The sequence below is a fragment of the Amblyomma americanum genome, chromosome 5 (genome assembly GCF_052857255.1).
Source record: "Amblyomma americanum isolate KBUSLIRL-KWMA chromosome 5, ASM5285725v1, whole genome shotgun sequence".
NCBI classification, from domain to species: Eukaryota; Metazoa; Arthropoda; class Arachnida; order Ixodida; family Ixodidae; genus Amblyomma; species Amblyomma americanum.
In genome coordinates, this window is record NC_135501.1 from 197090036 (window position 1) to 197109080 (window position 19045).

The 19045-nt window shown below is 45.4% G+C and overlaps 1 protein-coding gene across 1 annotated transcript; it reads left to right on the forward strand.

The window, feature by feature from the left end:
- Positions 1-296: 296 nt before the first annotated feature.
- LOC144135468 (neprilysin-1-like) lies at positions 297-18760 on the forward strand. Its single transcript, XM_077668127.1, has 11 exons — positions 297-330; positions 389-596; positions 2406-2546; positions 3483-3662; positions 4810-4969; positions 8541-8642; positions 9800-10108; positions 11120-11317; positions 12416-12645; positions 15982-16128; positions 17541-18760. Exons 2-11 carry the CDS (start codon positions 498-500, stop codon positions 17892-17894), a joined length of 1920 nt encoding a protein of 639 aa, XP_077524253.1. The 5' UTR covers positions 297-330; positions 389-497; the 3' UTR covers positions 17895-18760.
- Positions 18761-19045: the final 285 nt, after the last annotated feature.

The following is a 19045-nucleotide window of genomic DNA, read 5'->3' on the forward strand; positions in this document are numbered from 1 at the left end:
TTAGTGATCGACATGACAAAGTGGAAGGCGTTCTGAGGCAGCAGCCTACACTTTGCAGTCAGCTAGAGAGACGCCAATGAGGCTACTTACCATGGTTAGGAAAATTCTGATGTTTAGCGCTCGTCCTATCTCATTCTTTTCTATGTCCACGTCTTAAGATCTAGTCTTACGTTTATAATGAATGTTTTGGCGCTTGTAATTCGCTAGTAGCCGCAAAGATAAAATGAGCATGTCACGTGCACCCGCGGTTTGGTCTGAATTACGGTTCGCTCTTATTTCGGTGTCCTCAGGGTCCACGACGGAGAAGATCACTGGTGGCCAACCGGAATGGTAACGCAATCTAATTTTAAAATACGACCACCAGACCACCAACGGTACGTGCTCGCAGGACGACCCCGGAAGTACCGGACACGTCGGAACTACCGTACACATGGTATACAGATTTCCCTGCGACTACAACTGCACCGAAGCCTGACGGTCGTCATCTTGCCGCGCAAATGATAAACGCTACCCTCAACTGGAGTTTTGAACCGTGCAACGATTTCTACAATTTTGTGTGCAGTAGATTCGAAGGAGGCAAGGGCGTCCTTGATAAGGTGAGTTTATTCTGGCGGGTCTGCATTTAGGAACAAGCGTAATTATTCCTAAGCTATACAGCAAGACACACGTGACCCTACTATAAAAGGTACCAACCACCTTGCGCAAAAACACAAATTTATTGGTTAGTTGTGTTACTAAGGTTGAAAATAACTGATTTATATTCCAAGAGGAAAACTAGTTAGATAACGAGAAAGTGCACTTGTCACAGATAATTATAGAGTAATCATTAATTGAATGCTCAAACATTCTTTATTATCGGAGGAATCTTCAAATCGGAGGGCGCTCAAGCAGAGCTGATATTTTCTTTTAAATAATAAAACTTTCTTATTGTTACAGACTAGTTTGGTAACCCAGAACATTAACTTAAAAATTGTGAAACACCTCTAATACTAACCACCGAGTTCGAACCCGACCGCATTTCGATGGAGGCGAAACGCTAAGGCTCCCGTGTGCTGTGCGATATCAGTGCACGCAAAAGATCCCCAGGTGGTCGAAATTATTCCGGAGCCCTCCACTGCGGCACCTCTTTCTTTCTTCTCTTAGTCCCTCCTTTATCCATTCCCTTAAGGCGCGGTTCAGGTGTCCGCCGATATGTGAGACAGATACTGCGCTATTTCCGTTCCCCTGAAACCAATTTTCATTTTCCTTTAATACTAACAGAACGCAGGGCTAATTCTTTCCAACAATAAACATAATATCAGTTTCTATTGGCAAAAAAATTGCATTAAAAGAAAACTCACCTAGTAAGTGTGCTGCAAAACCTGGAAGTGTAGATGTTCTAATACTATCTAAATAATTTTGTAAATCCATGCAACAAGTACCGTAAACTATCAAGTGGATGACTACCGAGTTAGGTTTTTTAAAGACCCTAGCATATATAGGTGAAAAAATATTTTTTCTATCGAAATAATTTTCGGCGCGTGAAAAAGTCAATGCTATTAAAATTTTTATTTATTATAAAACAAAGCGAATATAAAATAATCGAGTTCTCTTTCTATAGTTTACCAACTTTTTTGCTAGTATTCTTATATTATGACCAGATGCTCCGAGATCTAGGAGCCGCCATGGTTATGCAACAAATTCTGTTGGTCATATCACATAACCAATAAGTCTCGAAGCTATATAATGGATGACATGACCCATTAAATCCACCATAAATCTCCGTGTCACTTTTAAGACGCATACATCCTTACACAAAAGGACCACCTTGAAAGCTGACGCTGGATCTCCTGTCCTAATTTTGACTCACAAACGTCACCAGAGAATCGTGTCCAGATATTTCGGATAAAAATTTTGGTAATGGGAAAATTAGAAGATACTTTTACGGAAACAATGAAGGCAATGGTCCATTCTTGTGATATGTAGCAAAATTATTCTTTCAAAGTGCATCCATCGATCGCATCGAACATATATGACTACCATAGAAAACCAATGGTGATCGCTTTTTACGATAGCAAAGACCGCAATAGCAGAAAAAAATTCACGACTGCCGTCAAGTGATCTGCGCATATTTTGATTGTTATTGTGAAATCTTGCATTATGGTTTCCCGCTTTTTTTTCCGTTTACGGTTTCCAAAAAATTGCGGTTTCCCGCTTAAAAATGATTTTGTCCATAATTGTCGGGTATATATCTCGTGTATTGTGCCACTTTCGTAAACTATGTCTTAAACAAAATGGAGAAGATACAGCATTACCACTTAGGACCCAGGCATCCTGATCGGTATAACTCACGGCTATTTCGCTGACATAACTCACGCAAGCCTCAAAGTCACGTGTCCGCGCTGTCCGAAATATTATCCCCGCAGATCAACGACTACACGCAGCAAGCAGTCAGGGAGATGCTCGTCAACATCGTGATCCCCTCAAGCCATCAGAAAGCCACGGAGAAGGCTGCAGGCTTGTTCCGGGCTTGCACCCGCTTGGGATCTGACTCGACGTATTCAGAGGTACAGACCTCTGTTTACTGCGGGGAAGGTTGTCGTCAATGAGGTATATCCTTTTAATTGCGACCCTTAATTACCAGCGTTTTCTCACTTAGGCAAAAAACTTTATTGCGGAAATGACTAGTGTAGTCGCTGACGCGAAGGGAAGTGTTCCTTGCGTATACAACGAAGCTACCGCTCTTATGTATGTATGTATGTATGTATGTATGTATGCATGTATATATATATATATATATATATATATATATATATATATATATATATATATATATACATATATGCAACAGAAATGAGGGACTCGTTTGACAAACGTATGAACGGAGCCAATATTCACCGAAACCAAGGTGCACAGAGGATTGTTTCTATATTTTTTAATTTATAGGGCTTATCATTCAGAGAGTAATACTTCAATAAATCGGTCGCTTAAAGACAATTACGTATAAAGCAGCAGAAAAAACAACCATGCCGCCGGTGGGATCCGAACCCACGATATCCGAATATCGCGTCCGGTGCTCTACCAACTGAGCTACGGCGACGGCTGTCCAATATGCGCCTCTCGTGGGCATTTATGCTTTGCGTGTAAGCGAACCTTGAGAGTGTTCACCCGTTTTTCTGCTGCTTTATACGTAATTTTCTTAATCGACAGATTTATAGAATTATTATTCTCGCATTGATTAGCCCTATAATAAAAAAAAATAAACATTCCCGTGTGCACTTTGGTTTCGGTGACTGTTGGCCTCGTTCACACTTCCTGTGGAAAGTGAATTGCCGTGCCGCTGTCAAAGCACAGGAAATTTCGAAGTGTGGGAAAGGTAATGCTACGCATTCCGTGATCTCTCGCGGGGCTATTAAAATGCCGCTTCATGTCATTCGCAGTATGAGCATAGTTTCTTCGGATAAGGGTCATTTAGCGGTGGATTTTGTGCTGCCTTTGTGCAGGTGCCCTCGTTAAAGCGTTTCCTATCCCGGCTGGGCCTCGACTTGTCTAACATGCCTTACGACCCGGAATTCGACATCCTGGATCGGGTCACAAGCCTGTCCTTCGAATTTGGCTTACCAATATTTGTCAAGTTCGGCATGTTTAAGAGCCCCCCGGAAATACAAGATTACATTTTAGAGGTACGCAACATTCTTCTTTGTTGCGATTGCAAATACCGCTAACTGATGTCTCGTAATAGTTCATAGGAAACAGCTGCTGAGGTGCACGCTATTCAAACCAGGAGTAACCGCCGTTCTGAGGAAGCCAACGTTGACATGCATATCAAAAGAATGATAAGAATGAACACTACGCCTAAAGAGCTCCGAAGCCATTAATGTGGCCACAGTCCAATATGTACCAGCGATGCCCTTAAAACCCCTCACACCGTTCTCTAGCTAAGATCGCCACCACTTAAACAACGTTGATATATTCGCTCACTAAATTTATTACCTCAAACTGTTGTTGTTTAACCGTGCTGGTTATCATGACTTTAATTTTTAACCATAAGCCTATTAGCACTTCGCCTATTTATGACATGTTATTATTCACTGCAGTTCATTCCTTGAGTTACAGGACTACGTTAGCCGCCTAAGCATGGATGCTAAGGCCTTTAAATGAGCAAATCGTTGGCACATTCTAATGGCGGGCTTTGTCTAGCCTCAACAATAGTGGCTGCATGATATAATAGGGGTAACCTTCTAGATATGACTAACCTCGCGCTGTCACCTTTAGTAGCGAGGAATATCTGCACATGCAGGAATTTTTTGAAAGGTTGTAGAACTCACTATAACGCTCAATATTGCGCTACGAAACACCAGCTGTGGAAGGCGTTCAGTTCCACAAAGCAATGCCAGCCTGACAGCAATCGAAATTTATGCATTTAGCCGTCGATACAATGAACAAGGTGTATTCAATATCCGCGCGATTTGCACACTCTTCCTGAAAGCACACTCATTTACTATAAAGCGGAAACCTCACATAGTTCAGTCCACACGTGTTTCAAGTCATATCGAGCGCTTAGTACGTGACAGCGCAAACAGAAGGGTTTCGAACGGTTATCTACTCTCAAAGCGAAATCAGTCAGTTCAGTAGTCAGTTCAGCAGTACCTCAGTCTATACGTAACACTGACATTAATCAATCACTGCTGGCGCAGCTAGGAGGTGAGAGTTGATTTAGACAACTATTCAGTGTCTTCCATAAAATTCAAGCACTTTCATTCTCTTGTAACCCATTCTCGCGTTCAAAATGTGGAATACGTTCCAATTAAAAGTATCTCCCCGACGCAGATGCGGATCAACATCGAGGACGAGAACTGGCTGAGGCTAAAACACCAAGAGCTAAGCGATACAGATTTGGAAGGACTCTACCTGGACTACCTGCGCGATTACGACCAGAGCATTCTCGATTCGCGGATCTCCCAACGCATCATCGCTTCGGAGCTGATCAGTACGTACTCTCAGGCACTCATTTATAGATGGAACTATAAATTTCGCAAGAACGAAGAAACTTTCCGAGAGTCTCTTATACCCCTGTCACACGGGACTTCTTCTCGGCCTTTGCCGTAAAGTTGTCTTATTGCACTAAAGGAGGAAAACCGAAAAGGAGCAGCGACGCTGCTACACGGCAAATCCAATGGAGCTAGAACGCGGCCTTCGTGAATGCCAAAAGTCACCGCTGTGTGTGCAGCGGCGCTAGTAACATTATGAAATTAAAGCAGACGGTAGCACTTAAGCTAAGAGAGCATTCGTTTATGTTGGAAAAAGTAGCTATCACGATAATAAACGAGCGTTCTGACGGTGAGAAACGGATATTTTGAAACAAAGTTTCTTTTTTTTTTTTCATCGTTCTCGGTCCGACCACGGTAGGCGCACTTTTCCGTTCGGCTCCTCGTTGTGTTCGAGAAGCGTGCTTTGTTGCTTGTGTCTTTGTGCACACAAGCAAACTCAAAACAAAGAGCAAACGAAGAAAAAACAGCAAAGCGAGATGCGCAAGCACGTGTGTGTCGATGCGGCTGCTGAAAAGCGTTCAAGTCCTTTCTTAGCAGTGTGGATGTCTTTAGTCGTAGCCTCCTCTACGGTTAAGTGCACTGTAACGCAAAATTAACCATTGAATAAGATAAATTAGATATTTTTTACGGTTTCAAAATTAAAAATTGCCTCAATTTTTTATTCTTTGAGCTCGCTAGCTGGCGCTGCCGTCTGGGTTGCTCCTTTAAGCAACTTTAAGGCCGCAGACGGCCGCCTTTATTGCTACGGAACTTTATCGCAAAGGTCTCGACGCTTTGCCGTGTAGATGCGCGTCATGCGCCTTTGGGGCAAAGGACCTTAATTTCTAAGGCCTTACAAGTGCCCGTGTGACAGGGGTATTAGAATGTCTGCAAGAATTTCTAAATGTCTAGCATTTATGGAAGTTCAGAAACCTTCACCTTAAGGGTGAACTTAAGCGTTGGCGTTAATGTAGAAAACATAAACCCAAGCCTGTTCATACACCAGGTGTCCCAGCTAAGTGTAACTAAGCTTTCAAAAAAAAACATGGAATGCCCTAGCCTCGTGAGACCAACTGTGGGTTGTTCAGAGTCGCGTGACCTTGTCTGCAGTATTTTTTCGTTCTTCAAAGTCAAAGCATTGGTTAAGCCTAATTAGCTAACTTTCTAATTAACACCTTGAGGAACAGATTAAAAAGAAAAATTGTAGATCAATTTGAAAAACAGCTGACTGGTACGTTTGCACCAAATACCGTTAACGTAGTTTTTTTACCGGCCTTAAACCTTTGTGGTAGAGCATCCGCCTCGCATTCGGAAGGTGCTGGGTTCGATCCCCAGTGCCTCTGGGTACCCACCAGTTTTTTAATGGGTACAAGATTTCCCCCGGCGTAGTGCTCGGCTCTTCTGGGGTGAGGTGCTTAGGAAAAGGGTCTTGGCACAATAAAAAGAAAGCGTCCACGTGACAACGGTGCCATTTAAACGTCACAAGACGCGTCTTAGAGAAGCAAACCTATTTTTACTGAAGTGCTGTCCCCGATGGGCTTTTGAGTGCTCATTGGAGCAGAGATGCGACCCAGCAGCTGGTCACGTGATAGCTTTCTTTTAAGGTCGATAAATAAAACTACGCAAATCGTACCTTGGTGGAAACAGCGCTGCTAACGGTTTTTCGAGACGATATACAACTCTTACATTGACACTTTGTTCCACAAGGCAATAATTAAAAAGCTAGCTAATTAGGCTTAGCTAATTAAAATTGATGAACGAAAAAATACTGAACACTAGGCCATGCGACTCTGAATAACCCTAAGTTTGTGTCACGGGGCTAGGACACATCGTCTTTTTAATAGCTAGGTTACATTTAGCTGGGCTTTTATACATGTTTGAGAACGAGAGCCCCCAAAAAGCTCCAGTTTTCCGTCCAAGCTATGATCGTTTAAGTCTTCTTATTGCTCGCCCAGCGCCTTCTGTATTTTATTTTCAAAGTCAGCCGCATCGCTAGCTTCGCAATGGGAGCTCTTCCGATCCCTCAATTAAGTTAGTTGCCGCGACGCGGCGCTAGCCAGGTGAAGTGACTAATGGTGACTTCCAACCGCAGAGTTGGAGCACTTCGGGAGCAACGTTTTCTGCTCTTTTCGGAGCAACTGTATTCCAAACGCAGATCTGAGCCACGGATCGCGTCTTCCAATCGTAGACAGGGAGTGGTTGCCGAGCCGAGATTGCTCCGTGGAGCAGTCGGGACTGCTCCGCTGAAATCGGCGGATCTGACCGGAAGTTTGCGTGACGTTCTTATGCAGCGGCGATAGCGGTGCCCTACATGCTCTGGCCTGCATGCTCTGGCCAGAGCAAGTGTACTCCAATCGCAACTTCCGGTCGCGCGCTCTGCGCCGGATTCAGGCGCTCTGTCACAGAGCGTGCAGACCGCTCCGGGCCTGCGATTGGAATTCACCATAAGAGTCACTGGAAAAATTTCCAGGAGTGACTGGTGTGACTCTGGGATCGGCAGCTGCGCAGATCTCTGAAGCTACGTGCGGCCGCTTGCGTCTGCTTCAGTTCTGTGTTCTGCCGTAGGGAGCCACAAAGAGGGTACTCTCCCCCACTGTCATGAAGCAGGCACGAAGGCTAGCCTACGAAGGAGAGAAGGAAGATAGGAAAAGCCCTTGATCGCTCAGGTCAGCCGTATCTGGCTGGCATTAAAAAAAACAGACGCTGCCTTGAATAATTCTGTCTACTTATTATTACTTCTCGTTATGTTATTCCTCGATACTACCGGCAGGGTTGCGTTCTGGTTTGGTTTATAGTTTATGGGTGTTTAAGGTTTATGGTTTATGGGTGTTTAAGGTTTATGGTTTATGGGTGTTTAACGTCCCAAAGCTGCTCAGGCTATGAGGGACGCCTTAGTGAAGGGCTCCGGAAATTTAGCCCACCTGGGGTTCTTTAACGTGCACTGACATCGCACAGTACACGGGCCTCTAGACTTTCGCCTCCACGAAATTCGACCGCCGAGGCCAGGATCGAACCCTAGACGCACAAAAGATAGGAATAAATGTGTTTGAAACCCTCCCAAAGCAGTTAATGTGGTTATTTGCTTATGTAAAGAATTCCAAGACGGCTACAAATTATTTTGGTTAATAGACTACACGTGAAATGCGCCCTATCATATCTTGGTGTTCTGCAAACTATGTCTGCCATAGTGGCTCGGTCCAGGAAGCGTCACTGCCTGGCAGCAGCACAGAAACAACTTTCGCTCATTTGAACGTGGCGCGCAGCATAGCATAGACACTCGGTCATTTTTGTTTCCTTTTCTTCCTGAGGCAACCCTTTATAAGTGGTCTTTAACAGCTAGAAGCTCTTGCTATGACGTAAGCCTTCACTCTCAATAAGCAGCGCCACATCGCGTCGACCAAAGATCTCCACTTCTAAACAACTGATGGTACTATAATTGAAAGCGAGGTGGCGTTGCTGCGGCTATGAATTGCCCCGCACTTCGTAAAAGTGTGAAGTAATTTTGCAGTTTCACGTTTTCCTTCGCTGCAGTGCGGAAATTCCTATACGACCTCCGGCTGAAAAAAATATTCGCGCTGACACGAACGACTGTGGAAATGCTTGGAACTCTCACGGAAGGCTCAATTTCAAAAGGTTTGTTGGCGCCGTCTATATGTGCGCCTTGCTCTTTGATTTCACAGTATACAGGCTGGGGTAGGTCGATATTCATTTCGTTAAAATTCTTCGCTTCGTCGGAACAAAACATTTTTAGAAACAACGTAGATTTCTAAATTTTTGTACATTTTCTTACGTATATCCCAATTAAAGAAACAAAATTTTCTGTCGTCGCAAGAGATTTTCTTTAATGTATATAGAAAAATATTACGAAAAGAAAAAACTGCAGAATAACACAAGTACTACAAAACAGAAATATAGTCATTATTACAAACCATTTTTTTTCGTATTTTTAAGTGCTCGGTAGCTCTTTTTTACTCGGATCTCTATGAATCGCAATATCATGATCCTGCCCACCAAAGCAATGATAATTAAATGCGGGCGAATAATACCAAATCACACAGTAATAGAGTAATACTTTTTGTGCATAATTTCTTACAGCGTCTGAGTCTATAGACGGTGCGTAGGGGGGCTCCTGACTTATTCTAACCACTTAGTTATGTCATCAACGCGTATTGACGCCTAACAGCGCACACGTGTGTATTTCCACTTCACCTCGATCAAAAAGCGCGCCGTGAAGCGGGACTGCATCCTGCGAATTTTGCCTCTGTAGCTGTACGCCACTGCCACAAAGCCAGCGTGGCGGACGAATACAAAGTGCACTCTAAACACAAACAAGCCCACATGGAAGTAAAAGGAGAGTAAGCTGTCCTCCCCTTACAAAAATTCCTTTAGACAGTCTATAGACTCTCCATAGACTCCTGTCAATAAAGTCTGTGGACTCTCTATAGACGAACCCTAGAGAACAGTCTTTAGGCAATACAAATCCTAATGATAGTCTATAGAGAATCTATAGATTTATGGCCATACACTTTAACTAGACTTTCGTCTATAGACTGTGAATAGACGAAAAGAAATGTCTACGGCAAGGCAACAGAGTCTATGAGAAATCTATAGCCTCTCTATAGAACATTTTTGTAAGGGCTGGAGCAGCGAATAATGGCAGTCGATCAAGTGAAGCCAAAATGAAATGAAATGTTAATCGATAAATGGTACCTATCCGGTGGGACTCGATGGCCGTTAAATGCGGAGAGATATTCAGTAAAGAAAGCCCTCTTTTCGCTCGCCTCTTTCAGACCAATGGGTGTGGGTGGTCCAAAAGTACACCAGCAAGATTTTAAATGCTACGGACCCCGTGCTGCTTTGGGACAACGCGCCGGCAGTCGTCGGTCTGCTCATGGATAGCAAACAAATGTCACGTCACGACGCACGGATCCTGTTGGGTTGGACCCTAGTCCGCCGGCTCCTGCCCTTAGCTCACGGCACCTGGTTCACCAAAGCATCGAAGGAATGGGGTGGTGGCGAAGGCTACACATACGACTTCTGCTACGAAATCATCTCAAGTGTAATGGCGTTGGCCCTAACGCAGCGGTACCTCAACACCTGTGCGTATTCTTTTGCTGTATACCGGCAACGTCTTAAGGCTTTTGTGGGAGCTGGGTGACAGCATATACGTGTTTTGTACTAGAGACATGTTGAAGCTAAGCACAATTAAGTTGAAGATTAAGAAGTTAGATTAAAGATTAAGAAGTTTGCGGGCATATGGTACGTGGGCGCAGCTGGCAAAGGACAGGGTTAATTGGGGGGACATGGGAGAGGCCTTTGCCCTGCAATGCGCGTAGTCAGGCTGATGATGATGATGGGGACTAGCACTGCTAGAGCTGATATCAGCCGTAGTGTGAACAAAGAGGCAGTAGTGAGCTCTGCATTCGTTACTACGTCAAATGACTTGGTGGCGTCGAACAAACTCATCTGCTCAACTTTCTTCAAAGTGTTTGCATCCCTTAAAGGACTGCAATGAAAAGAATTCTGATCCCTGCATTAGCTTCATTCACTTTGGATGATAAAGATTAAAGCACAGGTTGCCATATCTTCGCTGTACACATGGCAAGTTTGTATCATCATCATTGGTTTGAATGAATTCAGTAAAAATATCATATGCTATCACATTGTCAACGGGTAATGGTAATTAAGCGACCTTCAATCTTCATGTTCCCGGGAGTTGAATCTCAGCTACCCTGTGAAGACCATACTTTCGCCGAGATTATGCGGAAGCTTAGTTTTCGCTTTAAAGAACCGATAGAGTCTTTACAGGTTGACCAGTATCTCAACACATGACAGCCTAAATGTTTACGAATTGGCAACTTATTCAAGAGCTGTGTCCTGTCGATTCGTCTGTGGACAGATTTTTATATAGTTTGGCCCACGTTAGATAACCCCAGCACCCCTAACCTTGCTTCGTTATACCGTATGCAAGAATATATCCGAAGCTACTCTAGAAGCCCCTTGGGGCGCATATCTAAAGAGCCTTCGCGCTTTTCTTTACCGCGCTGCATAATGACGCATGCCTCACGATGGTGACCCTGGCTTTCCCAATGGACGTGTTTCTTCTTCAGTCGTCCCGCGGAATGCGGTTGAGTCGGCTCGAAGTGTGCTGACCAACGTGATGGACACCATGGTGAACAAGATCGGCAACACCTCTTGGATAGAGGACCCTGTGAAGACAATACTTTTGTGGAAGGCCCGGGACATGGCGCTCCTCACGGCCTACCCGGACGAGTACGCCAACGAGACCATGGTGGAAAAGTTCTACGGTGAGTATATGAGGGAGCGGGTGGCGCTTCCTTAATTACTGCTTGTTTCAGGTCACTCCTTACTCGAGTAACTTTATTATTCGATGGTTCAGTCAGCTTATTTGTAGAGTGAATAGCCTTTCAACTGAATAACAGACCCATTCAGTTAGTTGGGTGATCTGTTCGATAGAATTATTCAGGCCTCAGCTTTCCTGCGCGATTAGCGAGGCATCAACTGCATGCTCCCTTTACCGGGATAGTTCGCTGTAGAACTGCGCTGTGTCCCGTGTTGCGCGTTTTTTTTTTAAAGATCATTTTTCTTCAAGTTTCACACCGCCAACACTCCGCAACGTGATTTTACGCCGGAACGAACAGTGTTATCTTTACTTTCTTATCGACTGCGAAGCCACTGAAAGTCTCACGAAATTTCACCAGGGCGTCTTTGCTGCATACGGCCGCGAATCTTTTCTGTCGTCACGAGTCTCAAGACAGTTTGTAGCACCGTCTCTAATAGTGGATTAGCGGAAGGCGACTCCGCATATTAGGGAATATCGGTGGGGATTTTGCGGCACAAGTTGCTCTTTCCGAGCAATCTCTCGCGATACTTTTTTTCTGAAGAAAACAGATAAATTTCCCGAAAAAAAGCCAGGAAAAGAATATCCGTGCTCTTGATGATGAGAAACAAAGGGCACATCTTGCGCCTTCTTTATTTTCATAACACGCCACATGTCAGGTGGAGTGTCACTCTATTACGCGTGTTACATGCCGTAACAAGTCACCTGTTAGGTGGCGTGTTCGCTGGCAGTAGCAGAGCGAAACGCCACCTGCCATGGCAAGAGCAGAAGAATGGAAGGTGGCTACCACGGGACGATTCTGGAAGGTGGCTAGCAGCGTAACGCCACCTGCCAGAGGTGGCAGGTGGCGTGTGAAGAGATGTGCTCACACCTCGCATTAACGACTATCGTAGCCATCTGTCAAATTTTAGGAACCTCTTTATTTGTAAATTAATGAGCTGGTATGATGCGCATGCTGGTATGATAAACATGAAATCAAGCTGAAGTCTATTATGGAATTCGCGAACCAAATTTATTCTTTTTTTCTTGGTCCGCATCGCCGCAGAGCGCTTTCCAGACGTTGACGCGGAGTTCTTCTCACCGTATGTGGCATCGCGGCGTCTGCTGACGATTCGCATCTTCAGAAGGCACGCCAACGCGATCTTGAGGCCGGCAACTCCCAACGCTCTTTACGGTTTCCAAGAGAACATCATCAAAGTGTACGCCGGTATCCTGCAGCCGCCTGTGTACATCGAGGGAGCCCCGGCTGCAATCAACTACGGAGGCCTGGGACAGGTACGCATGGCAATTTTCTGTCCTGGTCGCCGGTCCGCAACTGACTTGACTGAGGGTATAGCGAAGTGCTACCAGTAGCATAGTAGTACTGAGCGATGGCCTCTGTACCGTATAGAGACAGTCCCTATAGGGACTGTCATAGGGAACCTTAAAGTACGGTTCTCTATAGAGAACCCCCATAGGGAACCCCAAAGTACGGTTCTCTATAGGTACTGTCCTGTTTCGGCTAATGTTCAGCCATCCTAAAAGAGACAGGAATGCTGAATGAGCCTAACGAGTTGTGGGGAAACAGAACTCATCGCACAATTGCTAAGTCTTTCATGACTATGCTTCAGATATACTTGCGGTTTATGTTCCCAAGAAAGACTTCTGACCCCACCGCGGTGGCTCGATGGCTTTGGCATTCGCCTGATGATCCCGACGTCTTACGTTCGGTACTCTCCACAGCGAATTCACACTGACATCTAACTGCACTGCGTTTGGAATGCCATAACACTGGAAGCTGTTAATGGCGTTACATCGAGTTTTGTGTCATTTGTGCAGGGTGGTGCTTGCGGACTATTTCAGGTGTCTGCACGCAACTAGACACTTCTTCGGGTAATCTAGCAGGTGGTTAGAGGTATCCCCGTAGGTTCTCAAGGTGACGGCACGAATGTATTGCAGTCAGTTTCGGTCTGGTAACGTTACGTTCAGTCTGGTGACTTCATTGCTCTCTAGCCATCAGCGTCAGAGAATTTTATGACAGACGACGCATTTCTTTTCCCGATGAGGCTTCTAATACCAGCTCACTAAAAACGTCAGTTTACGTCAGTATGCTATGCGATGTCGGCGGACGTTAAAGAGACCCAGATGGTTTAACTTAATCCTTATAATTCGACTACGGTGATCTACATAGCCCCCCATGTGTCCACGTACCATACCAAACGCTTCACGGGCGGTATTTTGTAGCGGTCAATTTCATCCAGTTCTATTGGTTGCTGTTCCCGGTGACGTAGTTCCGGTTGACGTTACGCTGGTCGTAGAAGTCCATCCATGATGTCCCTTACGCAATGCGCTCCACGCCTTTGTTGCACTGCCGGATCGGAGCCGAAGCCGAGCAATGACGGAAGGCAACAAAGAGTTTGACACGCCTGACGGGCTTTATCGGCGCTAATCTCGTCTCGAGAAAGAAGCTGTGCGGTGGCTATGATGAATTGGCGGGGCCTCTTCATCGCTGTTCGCAATGTGTTCACACTCTACGGAAGTCGAGGATAAAATGTTTTTCGTAGCCTGTCGACCGTCTAATGGGGAAGTTGATTTGGAAGCTTATTTTGCTTTCAATTTGTAATATTTTGCCTATTTCGCTTATGTGTTTTTCTTCATGTTGTTTTCCCTCCTAGACTACCTTAGGCAAAAGCCGATTTTGGTGTATTTTACTTTTCTACGTGTGATCTATGAATTATGCCTCGACGCCAGTCAATATGACGCCTACGATACCATTGCCAGAAATTCTCGACAACGCCCATCCAGTGCCGCTAAGCCTAGCGGCCCACCACGCTCTTTTGTGCAGCCACTCGTTCATTCTGTTTATTACGCGACGGCATAGGTCTACACTCTATTTTTGAATTTTCAAAGGAATGCGCCACGTAGCGGCAACCAAGAGAATTAGACGCGCTCATCCCGATTTCCTGGTAATGATGTAACTATTCTTAATTTCATTTCCTTGGAGTAAAAATTAGGAACATCGAGGAAAATTCGTTCGAGTTTTCTCTGTTAGTAAAAATTGATTGTGTTGTTTTTTCCTGGCAGCAAAATATGCATTTATTGTCCAACAAATTGTATTCAAAAACTTTCCCGCCTCTTGATTGAAATCGCGATGTTCGTCACAGTTTTGAACTGAATAGTGGGGTAGCTCAGCCTTTGCCATCTACGCCTGAAAAACTTCGTCCATGCCCAACATTCTTAAACACAATATTTTGATTATCGGAATATTGCAGGGAACTCGTATGAAATATTCCACGTAATGATACGTAGCTGAACGTGCAGCAACGTAACGTAACGTAACGTGTAGCAAAATCTTTCTTTTAAATTATTTCCATCGCTTGCATCGAGCAGTTAAAACAGCCATACAAAAACAATGGTGAACGCTTTTGACGATACCAAAAACGGTAACAGCAAAAAAAAGCAAGCCTGTCGACGGGAGATCTGCAACTATATTGATTGTTATAGTTAGATCATAACATATATAAGAAAAATTCGTTTATGAACTCTTTCTCTTTCAAAAATGATTTTGTCTAGAATTACTGGGTATTATGCATCCAAGTTTACTTACGAAACCAGCCGATGGTTTGGTTGGTTTATTGGGGTTTAACGTCCCAAAGCAACTCAGGCTATGAGGGACGCTGTAGTGGAGGGCTCCGGAAATTTCGACCACTGGGGTTCTTTAACGTGCACTGACATCGCACAGTACACGGACCTCTAGAATTTCGCCTCCATCGAAATTCGACCGCCGCGGCCGGGATCGAACCCGCGTCTTTCGGGTCAGCAGCCGAGCGCCATAACCACTGAGCCACCGCGGCGGCTTGAAACCAGCCGATGATGGTGGTACCTGTATTTAAATTCTTGTTTCTTAATGCAAGCTCTGTTTCCAGTAACAGTCTCGTATTTTCCATTTGAACGCGGCAATCCAGCTCAGGAACTTCACTTTGTCCTCAGTCTCCTTTTGATGTATACAGAGAGTATATGCAGAAAAATCAATTTGAAAACAATGTTCTGTCTTGTTCATCTGTCCTCTATATTGTTTCTGTCCATATTATTGCTATTCAGAACTATTGCTTCTGAAAGACATCAGTAGTGAATATTTGCACCGAAAGTAAACACAATAGGGATATTATTCCCTCTTCTGTTTCTATACCTTGTATCTTCTGTCTGACGTGTTGATCTGCTTAACACTGTGGAACAATTAACTGAATGCATATTGTATTTCGCGGGCAGAGTGGGTGAGGGAACAAACACGGGTTAATGACATCCTATTCGAAACCAGGAGGAAGAAATTGGCTTGGGCAGGGCATGTGATGCGAAGGCAGGATAACCGCTGGTCCTTAAGGGCAACGGAGTGCATTCCAAGAGAAGGCAAGCGTAGCAGGAGGCGGCAGGAGGTTAAGTGCGCGAATGAGATTAACAAGTTTGCAGGCAGAGGGTGGGCGCAGCTGGCAAAGGACAGGGTTAATTGGAGAGACTTGGGAGAGGCATTTGCCCTGCAGTCGGTGTAGTCAGGCTGCTGCTGATGATGATGGTGATACGGTATTTCACAAACTCCCGAAAACATGAATTCCTCCACGTCAACCCTGTTCCCAGGTCGCCGGGCACGAAATGATGCACGCTTACGACGTCAAGGGTATCGCACTTGACCAGAAGGGACGTCCGCTGGACAACCTGAAGCCGACGGCGTCAATGAGGGCGTACGAAGAGAAGGTGCTTTGCCTCCGCGCTTCATACGAGAGGGTACGTAAACGCCACATCCGTTCGACGCTGCGTCCTCGTACGCCTCTCTCGGTGTGCTCCTGTCCCGAACGCTTCCCTAATCTTTCCCTGTCTACGCCCGAGCTATTGTTTCTCGCTAGGGAGCAATCCGAGTCGACGCCCACATTAAAGAACACTAAGTGGAGGGTGGGGGCCTTTTTTAATTGATTTTTTGCGAAAGGAAATGGCGCAGTATCTGACTCATATATCGTTGGACACCTGAATCACGCCGTAAGGAAAAGGATAAAGAAGAGAGTGAAAGAAGAAAGGAGGAGAGAGGTGCCGTAGTGGAGGGCTCCGGAATAATTTCGACCACCTGGGGATCTTTAACGTGCACTGACATCGCACAGCACACGGGCGCCTTAGCGTTTGTCCTCCATAAAAACGCAGCCGCCGCGGTCGGGTTCGAACCCGGGAGCTCCGGATCAGCAGCCGAGCGCCCTAACCACTGAGCCACCGCGGCGGGTAGGGCTACTTCATCTAAACTGAACAAGCACAACTCCACTGTAGGGAAGCATCCATGCGCTGACAATATGCACACTTAGAGAAGGTCGAGCCGATGGCGTACGAGAGTCACTTAACCTTGATTTAACAGAGAAGCTGTTTCATAGTAGTTTCCAGTGCCTTCGACTTAACTCTGCAAAAGTACTTACAAAGTTTCCTTCCGGTCACGAACATTTCGCGTAATGCTGGGGAAGATCGTCGTGTACGTCTTTTTTAAGTTGATTTCGGCGGCGAGTACACACACAGCGACGCCATTTTAAAATTTTGCAATACGGTAAAACCGACTCAAGTAAGCTTTCCAGTGCGTATTATTGACGCTCATTATTCGAAGTAGCTCGCTAATTAAGAAAATTTAAAAACAGGGCTCACCTTCAATGTTGACGGTCAGGAGTTGAGCTATGTAATCTTGCCCCCTAAAATAAAGAACAAAAATTTTATTCCTTAATTGGAGTTACTTATATGTCTATTCTATTATTCAATATGACGTACATAATAGCCAGCTTGCTGTGCAATCCCGCCAAACAGACGACATCGATGTATCTCTCTGTTTTTAAATTAAAACCCCGTAAAGGTTAAAAAAAAATCAACCTCTATGTGTGTTATTATTCGGTGCCGTTGTGGGCGTTGTGACCTCTTGTGTCAATTATTGCTGTGTTGAGAGAAATCAACCAGCTTCTGCAGGCACGGGCTCAGTCCACTCTACGATACCTTAATTTTACCGTCCATTTGTGTGCATTGTGCTTCTGGTAAGGGCATTGCACTGCATCGACACGTTGTTAACAGCTTACTCTGTCCACTGCACATCTTCATTCCCGAAGTTCATGAGGTTTTTCGAATCCCTTTGGGACTACAATCTGCCAGTGCCTGACGATTCCCCACTCTGATTGCAGGCGGAACCGCATTCACGTGCAAGGACTACCGACCACTGGATAGACTCTGAAGGATTCGCCGACTACACCGGCCTGTTGTTGGCGCACTCTGCGTTTCAGAGGCTAAGTGTCACAGAGCGGGAAGAGGCGTTGCCAGGCATTCTCCTCACCGCTCAGCAGCTCTTCTTCGTGGCGCACTGCGCCAAGTGGTGTGCGCCACCCTCAGAGAGCCCTCGTCGGCACCCTGAGCAAAGCTACTGGCCCAGCCGATCTCGTTGCATCGTGCCCTTGCAGAATATGCCCGAGTTCGCAGACGCCTATCAGTGCAAACCAGGCGACCCTTTGAACCCCGAGGAAAGGTGCTCGTTCTGGTAGAACCTTTGCGCAGAAATGAACGAGTGCTTATGTGGTACCACTTCCTTCTTCAAGTATACCTGTACATCTTTTCACGGGTTAACAAGAAATGGGGTCGTAATTTCCGACATCCCCTGGTGACGTGTGCCACTGATGGCTCTGTTGCCATGGAGGAATCGCAGCCAGTGTAAACGAGCTGCTATAATCTCCATAACAACTCTTCGTTCCATCTAAATTTAACTCTCCCTTCGGAGTTAAATGCCGCGTGCACTCTTGCTTGGGAGAGAGAGTAAAGTACTCTGGTACACAACGCAAAGTGACAAAGAGAGCTAAATAATCACTCTACCCCCTCCGTATTAATCCTGCGCTACTGTCTCCCTTGTCTAACTTCCTACCTTTAGAACTCACGAGGGTGCTATACAAGCTCCGACTGAACCGCACATTATGATATTCCCATGTGCTAGTGATCTTCAAACCCACTCGTATACCGTTAGACTGTTAAAGATAGCAATGCAACATATGCATTTTTTCGTGCTGAAAAAATGCATGTGTTGCAGGGTAGTATGGACGCATTAACCATGAGTTTTGCCAGTGTATAGGGTTAAACGGAATCTGCACTTTCCCTCAGACGCAACCATTCTTTTACGTGCGCAGAGTAAATGTTGACTGGCCCAGCACTTCTGCTTCACATCGCCGCGGTCATTAAAATATCCCAGCAGTATCTCCTCGGTTCTGCGCATGCAGTGTCCGCCAGCGCGAGCAGTTTTGATTTCTCCTGCACTGCTTCACTGCCTTTATTTCTTGCCTCACGGCTTCTTTTCAGAGCGAAATGTCCTTGAGCTCGGAGTTTACCATGTGCTATAGTCCAGTTCTGAGTTATTGTCATCATGCCAATGCTCATGCGCAATGACTCTCGTATCGTACTGCGTGTCCACGTGTTCCCCGTTCTTCTAGTCAATTTTTATCGTGGTGTGTTGTCCTGAATATATTCAGCGGTTGGACAGCTATGCAATAAAGTTGATAGTTGGCGCTTATGCGTGTGTCTTACTCTTGTCCTGGTCTTCTTCTGCCATGCCATTCTTCGCTTAATAAGTTCAGAGGCCATAGGAATCAGGAGATGGGACATACTAGCCTGCATGACTTCTTGGCGAGCTGACTCCTCGGCGAGCTGG

Excerpts from the sequence above, each read along its gene's own strand:
- LOC144135468 (XM_077668127.1), top strand. The coding sequence starts at position 498 with ATGATAAACGCTACCCTCAACTGGAGTTTTGAACCGTGCAACGATTTC. Across the intron at positions 597-2,405 it reads GCAAGGGCGTCCTTGATAAG|ATCAACGACTACACGCAGCA; the intron begins GTGAGTTTATTC and ends TTATCCCCGCAG. Across the intron at positions 2,547-3,482 it reads CTGACTCGACGTATTCAGAG|GTGCCCTCGTTAAAGCGTTT; the intron begins GTACAGACCTCT and ends GCCTTTGTGCAG.